Raw genomic sequence first — 8,485 nt, forward strand, 5'->3', positions numbered from 1 at the left:
ATATAGTAAAGTAGGCATTAATGAGATGGTAGGCAGCCCGTAGGCAGCACGTATGTTCCAGCAAAATATATAGGCATTTTTCTAGACACGAATATTTCGTCCTGTCCACAGTAATGTCTCAATGTGGATATTCGTACCCAATGAAATTATGTTCCTATAATACGTCAACTGTGTATGAATGCTATCGTATCAATGTCTACATTTACACACACATGTGTTTTATGTGTCTCTCCTATGTTTATTGTGTTCATCTCTACCAGGCGTACCGCAGTTTGAGGCCTACGAGTTCGAGAAACTGTAATACTTGTGTAGCGCCCTCACATTGTTTATACGTTATGTAAGTCTGAGAGAGAGCAGCAAACCAACTCTCAGATGACAAACTTTTCTTATCTTGCATTTTGTACCTTGAACGTTTCTTATCGTCTTGTACCTTGTATCAGAGTCTAAATTTTTGGCCTCATCACAACTCGTCAGGTAATATTGCGGGATATAACGTACTTGTGACAGTTTGTGGAAGGGTTCTGTTCACGCAACAAGCAAGGTCAATAAGGAGGTAGGACGAAATTTATACCCGGTTCTCTCTTTCTTTGTGCTTGGCCTGGAATCAATTAAGTTCATGTGTTGCATGGTCTTTCGGACAAATTGACCTCCGTCTGTGTCTGTACTCAGCAACAAAAATGATTGCATCCGGAACTTGGCATCAGTCCGGTCATCAGGTGTCAGGGTGTGGGGGATGCCAGGGCCCCGCGCTTCAGGAAAGCTGGTGCACTCGTCAGGGATAAAAACCATCAATTCATCTGGGAGAAAAAAGAATTACGTATTTTCTACATATCGGTAGACTCTAGAATCGATTAGTTAAGTCTTGAGAACCCTATAATTGTTATAGTTCCCCCCTCCACCATGGGCCACTTTTGAAACATTTTGAGCGACGCCCTCTTTGCTGTCCCCACAGATGTGTATAAGAGAGTGCCACCATAATTTGCCTCCAATAATGTGCCTGCAAATAACGTTTGATTGCAAATGTGTGGTCTAAAAGCACAATATTTCAATTGGGCCATTAAAATTTAAGATTTTTTATTCTGGGACCCTGACTGAGGTTGGCAAATTACTGGCACCAACACTGCTTTATGGCATTGGCTGTATGCCATAGTACGTTTAAATTCTGTATTTTTTGGTGAATTTCCCCCAGATTTTAAACCAGTGTTTTCAGGGGATTTTTTTTTTTTTTTTTTTTTTTTTAATGTTTCATGTATTTTTTTTACTTGGTAGAGAATTCAGCGGAAGAATAAATCTTCCGAAAATTTTTATTCTGGTGCTTGGTGGGTTTGTAAATTAAAATTTTAGATAGAATTAATTTGATAATATACTCACAAATATACCTCACTTAAAATGTTGCACAATAGCAGGAAATTTTCAATTTCTAGGGAACTTCCTCACTTCAAAGATAATTAATTCACTAACCCTGTTATGAATTAAATTTTTAAATTAATAGGTTGTCAATTATGTAGCTTATCTTTATTGCAAGCCCCCAAAGGGATAGACCAGGCTAGGCTGGCCTAGGCCGAGCTGAGTAGGCCAAGCCATCACGGTAAAAGTGGCCATCATATATAATTGTTGGCCGTCCAAAAGATGGCTGGATGGCGACAGACACTATAGCAAATAAGGAAAGTAAATGTTTGTACAGCTACTCAATGTTTTAACAATGACTGCTAGAAAAAAAATGTGTAACACATACAGTATTTTAATGCCTTCTACAGTAAATTCAAATCTCTCATTTTGATTTCCCCCCCCCCTGCCCCCCCCCCCATTTGAAATTAAAATTGTAAAAAATTAAGAAGACCAAAATAAATTTGCAATCTCTATTTTTTTTAGCTTAACACAGATTGGTGGTTTTCCTATTTTTTATGGCATGTCTTTGTGTTTAACCTCTTTTGCAGGTTTATATATCAGTAATTGAATTAGACTCCTTTAAAGGGAATTTGTTATAATTATAGGAACAATCACAAATTTGACATTATATTTAATTCATTTTTTTAAAATAGTACCACATACTTTTCCAAACTTGAAAATGTAATAATTAATCTTGTTAAGACAATGAATGATTTATAAACTGTGAAATAGTTTGATAATAACAGTAAGCATAAAAGTAGTAAAAGGATGTCTCCTGTAATTTCTTCAGTGTGTGGTTACATGGTTCAGAGTTTTATGGCAATACATTTGACCTTCAACATGAAGTTGGCCCTTCCTGATCATTTGATCACCCGCCATTGGGTCTACTTAAGCATGCGATAGGCTAATATATAGCTTCATCATAGAGTAATTGCTTACAGAATGGTCATTCAACCTGAAGCATGAGAAAATATTGTACACAATTATTCTTTAAAAAGTCATTTGGGAAGCAGAGAGGGAGAACCATTTTAATGAAAGGTTCCCTTATCTCTTTGGATCCTATAACTTACTGTAATATAATGATAAATGTTACTATTATCAGCCTAATTGAGGCTTGCCATTGCGAAACCACCATCAGTGACCAAAACATTAATATTACTTTTTAATAATATGTTTATTCTCCACAATGTAAGCTTTAAAGTCATAGCTGGTCATTTGCTGGAATCAATGGTGTAACGCCTATGCGTTCTAATGCGGCTTTTGCAGGGCCCCCGAATTCTAGGGGCCCCGAAGGTGCCCTACCCATAGGTTCCTCGATCTAGCACCCGGACCAAAAAGGACTTTGTTGTAATGATAAATAAAACCATAATTTGTCTCTGAAATCGACTGTAGGGCATATATCATATTATAATGGTTAAAGAGAAGGGGCTCCGTCGGCCCGACAGGGCCCCACTCTCGGCCCGGGACCCCACCAAATTTGTCAAAAAAAAAATTTTAAATGGAGATAAAAAGAAAATTATACAATTTGAAGTCTGTGAGTGCTATTTTGCGGCCATCTAGACGTTGCCATAGTAATACATTTTCTAATCTCAGCCCCACAAGGGCAACGGCATAATGTGTGTCCGAAACCGACTGTAGGACATCATATTATATCCAGTGGCGGGATAAAGAGTGTGGGGAGGGGAGCTGCCGGCCCGGGGCCACGCTAAATTTGTCAAAATATTTTTTAGCTGGAGATAAAAAGAAAATTCATAATATTGTCTGTGAAGTGCCATTTTCAGGCATCTAAAGGTGCCATATTCATAAATTTTCTTACCTCAGCCCAAACCATGGTGGGTCTGAGGTGGTATAAACTCTCCAACTGTGAAAGTCACTCCCTGGCCTCAATTTTCTGGATGCATATTATATCATTTATTCGTAGTTAAAAATATTTAGAATAACAAGATGCACACCTAAAATCCCACAATGGAATTGGTGACCGGGACCCAAAAAGGGCCCCCAGTTTCAATAATACACAGGGTCCCTGGTTTTCATGGAGAAAATAGTTTTTAATAAAGCCACTTCATTGAGACAGTGAATGCATCGCTTGCACATGCTGCTAAAGTGCCAGATGATGCGTACTATTTGAGTTATAAGCGGTTTTTGTATCTATGCCCCCCTCGGGAGCCTTTATCTGTATATTTATTCCTAATAGTTCTAGTATGCAACATTATTTTCTATAAATAAATATTGTAAATATACCTTTTTTAAGCATTAAATACATGTCAAGCGTGGATCCAGAGTTTACCCTGGCTATCGCACAGATGGGTTCCCAGGAAGAGTCATGAGATGAGAGCTAGCTTGTTTTGTCGCTAGGAGATAAATTTTAGATATTCGAAAAGTTTTTGTTTTCTAGATTCTTTGAAATACACTTCATGCATTATGAGATGTCTATTATTGAATACACTTTGAGTTCATAGTTTTCCCCTACATTGCTATGGTCAATTAATAATTATGATGATGATGATGAGGAAGAAGCTGTGCAAGATTAATTAACAGGTCCTTTGATGTGAAGTGTCAAGCAAGGCCCGTAGCCTAAGTTACGGTTGGGAATTTGGAAACATTATCGTAGTCGTCAAATGTTCAATTCATGCACACAGTCGGACAATAGATGATTTTTGATATTTGTTTTGTATAGAAAGTAATCTAAAACTCTTAAATTTCAGTTCAAGCATTTATTTATCTGTCTGTGGAAAATATAACATATGAATCATACAAAATAAAAAGAATTCAAATAAAATGAAAAATATGTAAAAAACATCTACACTAAATCAAAATGGAATATTCACTGCCTGTTGGATCCAAGTTTTAGCATTGCAGGGGTTCTGAAGGCTTACAGTATAAACTAATCCCTGTAGTTCTGATAGATTGCTGATTAAAATCTATTATATTTAAGATTTTATATTCAGTACATTCTTAAATGTTATGTAAATCTCATATATCCCAAAATTACGTTATATTCATGCACCGAAGTAGAAAGTTTAAATTAATAATTTTGATTGTTTTATGCTGAATGGTTTTTAATGATATTATTACAGTCTAATATGACCACAACATAATGAAGTCCTTTCCTTTAAACTTCTTAAACCTACTAAACTTTGCGTATCTCAATATACATATATATTTCCTTAAATCAAGGAACTCGTTAAATTAGTATAGAGAATTTTGTTTGTCAATCTTAGATATCCAAATTTGAGGAAATTATGTTTTATGCATGCACTGACATGAGAACTTTAACCTAATAACTTAGATATGTATATGTTTTATGTTGTTCGTTGAATGGACTTCTTTTATAATAATATTACAGTCTAATATGACTGCAACATTAGGAAGTCCACTCTGTAAATGTTTAGCATAATATTGTACAGAGAATTTCGATTGTCTATCAATATCATCATGTTAGATCCAAATCATGTTTTATGCAAGCACGACGAGGAAAGAAACGTAATAATTTTGATATGTACGTGTTTTATGTTATGTATTGATTGGTCTTAGTTAATAATATTACAGTTTAATGGCTTAATGTTAATAATATTACAGTTTAATGGTTTAAAATAATATTACAGTTTAATTGCCCCGGAACCCTGAATCCCAACCTGGGGCCCTTAACGGCCCCCCTAGCCCCAATCATCAGTGTTCACGTTTTGCTCGCAACCTGACCATTTCACTTCTCGTGGCTACGGCCCTGCTATGACGGTATTATTTATTTAATAAAATAATATTTAATTTCTATACGATAAAATAATCACTGAGAGAACAGATAATGATGTCAAAATATTGTATATACATGGAGGCTTGATGATCAAAAGTTTTTGGCAAGATTTGGTATGTTGGTCCCTGTCGCTGCTGGGCCGCGGCTTGGTGCGTGGAATCGTAAATAGGCCATGAAGTAAAAAGTGTGCAGAACGCTGTACTAAAGTATACAATACTGCCGCATTTTTATGCTAAATTACTCAGTATTACATTTAACAAAATTGGTAGACTAGTTTTGGGATGGCAGGCCTTAATTATTAATCATTTTTGTAAATATTTTTTGTCATTGTTTTCTATTATGTTTTATTTCAGTGTATGTAGTTTATATAATGAACCAATTATACATTACTGTTATCAGTACTATAATACACATTATTTATATTATAAACAGTCATTTGTTTCAATTTTTTATATTTTTTTATTATTGGCAGGACTGTAGTTACCATGGTATCCCTTGAAGGAAAAGTTTGTATTGTTACCGGGGCAACTAGAGGTATAGGGAAAGGAATTGCCTTACAACTTGGCCAGGCTGGAGCGACTGTTTATATAACAGGTAAGCTTAAAGAGGTTACATATAAACATTTGTGGGTTACAAGAATGTAAGTTGGCATGCAATCTAGTTAGAGGATTGTAGTGACTTAAATATCTTTATGTTATGCCCATCCATCTCCAATTTCAATACATTTAAAACATGTAAAAATTATTTGAATTAATTAAAAATGGTAGGCCAATGCGATATAATGGAAACTATAAACTTTTAAATAAATGCAGCTTTCCGATTTAAATTAAATAAAAACATAAATTTTATATATATATATATTATATATATATGTATATATATATATATATATTGACCAAGTTAAAAGTCTATTTATCCTGCATTCAAAATGTTGAATATTTTATTTAATTTTTTTTTTCTTGTTTACAGGTCGAACTCTTGAACCAAAGAATGATGGCAGCGTTGGTGGGTCGCTCAAGGAAACTGCTTGTGAGGTTTGTCGTCTTGAGTAATTTGCATGAATTTTGGCTAAATCAAAAATGTGTTGGCCAAGCCTGATTGACCCAAATATCGCAAACGCCAATAACCTATAGCGGTGAAATACACATAATATAACAATTTAAAAAATTTTTATTTTAATGAGGTGTATTTTGGGGTTTTTTTTCATTTATTGAGTGCTATTTACATAGCGCTTTAAGAGGTTGACTGCCAGACCTATTTTATTTTGATGTATTTTCTCGTGTACCAAAACAAGTATACATGTACTGTACAAACATACTTTTTTGAAATGTTATGAAATCACATATCAAAATGGTTTCTAATAAATTGGTGGGAAAATATAAGGGGACAAGTAAACTTGTCGTTGGCAAATGGACAGTACTTTCTATTGCCTCTGCCAAGTGTGAGTTTTCTTGTCCGCTTTTTGCATGGGTTTGTATACAGTATGTTCAGGGGGCGTCCCCCACTATTGCAATTTTTTGTACTGTCGGCAACATAACATAACATAACAAAAACATGTATGCTATTTGTACATTATCGTCTAGGTGTATCTTCCCCAGTCTGTGGCTCTAAAATGTATAACAATGAGTAATAAACGCTAGAATGTTACCCGGATTTGACAAGTATAGTCATCCCTAGCGCCCTCAGCAACACCCAGTAAGAGGAGTATATTCGTTGCTGGCAGCAAACATGTTAACATCAACAAAACAAGCGTAATAACAAAAAGAAAAAACAATTCAAACACATTATGATTCATTTGTTTTGTTTCGTGTGCCTTTGTGGTGTTTAAAATTTATATTTTGAACTTTTAATTGTAATTAGACAAGAATTTTTTTATACCTTGTTTAGCGAACCCGCAGACTGCAAATATTTATGATTTCAAATAAAAATTAAATTTTATTTTTGACCAATTAGCTCACCCGCCGCCACGAAAGAGTGGAAATTTAAAAAAAAAATAAAAGTTTATTTTTATTATGCCCTCCGTGAAATCTCCAAATATAAGATATGTATATTTCTTTCTAATTATATACAAATTTGAAGCATTTAACCATCCTATTTTACATTCTCCAATAAATTTTTTTTTCTCCTCCGTCTGGATGATTTTGACAAAGAAAACAAAATTTTATTTTTATTTTTATTCCGCCCTTCGACGATAGACTTTAAAAATATGAGTACGCGAAACAAGGAATAAAAAAAAAGTCTTGCCATAGGTATGTAAAGACACTAGTTTCTTTTTTACTGTATCTTGAGTATTTTTAATAAATAAAATTGCAAATAATATGTAGGGTCATCTTATTTGTAGATGAAACTGTTTGGCTTAAATTACTTACTGACATGGATTTAGCTATTCATTTTTGATCAAATCTCATTTCAGATTGAGAGCAGAGGGGGTAAGTGCATTCCTGTGAAGTGCGATCACAGCGATCAAAACCAGATTAAAAAACTCTTTGAGCAAGTCAAGTCAGAGCAAAATGGCCGCCTTGATGTTCTGGTAAACAACGCATATTCAGCTGTGACTGTAAGTGTGGTAAAGCTGCTATCCTGACACTGGGGCGTAAGCTGGTTTTATCCTGGTGGGGGGGGGGGGGGTGGAGTGCGAAAATTAAGAATGTGGAAGAGGAAGAGAGGTGTGCGAAAATTGAAAGTGGAACTAAATTTAATTTGTCATTTAATGGTCATTTTTAGTATTTTAACTCACTTAGTGGAACTAATTTGCTGCCATGGGGCTGCATCTGTAATCACCACCCCCCCCCCCCCCCCCCCAGTCTACGCCCATGTGACATACCGTTTTAAAGTCATGAATTAACTACTAGACAAGTTTTCTACTGTATTCTCTTTTGTTAAAGAAAAAAAATATATATAAAAGGGGATACTTCGAGTGTAGGCTAGCTTTAGTCGGGGTGGGGTAGCAAAAATTGAGAATGAGGAACTAAAATTATCTCTCAATGAAAACTTAACCCTTACGCTGCCATCTTCGCATAAATGCAAACACCACACAGTTGGTGTGCATGCTAGTTTCGCATAAATGCAATTAGGCTCACTGTCAGCCGTACACCACCTTCGCATAAATGCGAATTGGTGAAGGTCTTCAAAAAAACGACCATAGAGCGGCAGTTTTAACACTAAACCAAATACTGTAGTGTTTACTGCATATGAAAGCTAATGAATTTCTGCACACTTTGATGTGAAACTTGCTGAGTGTTGTTTTGTTAGAAGTTTGAGTTTTTGCAAGTTGAATATATGATGTTTTGAAATGTTGAGAAACTTTATTCTTCTGTAGTTGTTACAGCTGTGCTGGATAATAAG

The 8,485-nt window shown here is 35.1% G+C and overlaps 1 protein-coding gene across 1 annotated transcript in view; it reads left to right on the forward strand.

Annotated features, from left to right (window-relative positions):
* Positions 1-353: 353 nt before the first annotated feature.
* LOC117121568 (dehydrogenase/reductase SDR family member 1-like) overlaps positions 354-8,485 on the forward strand; it is a 17,974-nt gene continuing 9,842 nt past the window's right edge. Inside the window, exons 1-4 of the mRNA XM_033266808.1 lie at positions 354-553; positions 5,613-5,734; positions 6,110-6,174; positions 7,554-7,697. Coding sequence (XP_033122699.1) covers positions 5,626-5,734; positions 6,110-6,174; positions 7,554-7,697 — 318 coding nt within the window. The 5' untranslated portion in view covers positions 354-553; positions 5,613-5,625. The remainder of the gene's footprint in view (positions 554-5,612; positions 5,735-6,109; positions 6,175-7,553; positions 7,698-8,485) is intronic.

This window comes from Anneissia japonica, unplaced genomic scaffold (genome assembly GCF_011630105.1).
Source record: "Anneissia japonica isolate Jap-2015-1 unplaced genomic scaffold, ASM1163010v1 scaffold3217_len398964_cov164, whole genome shotgun sequence".
In the NCBI taxonomy this organism is placed as follows: domain Eukaryota; kingdom Metazoa; phylum Echinodermata; class Crinoidea; order Comatulida; family Comatulidae; genus Anneissia; species Anneissia japonica.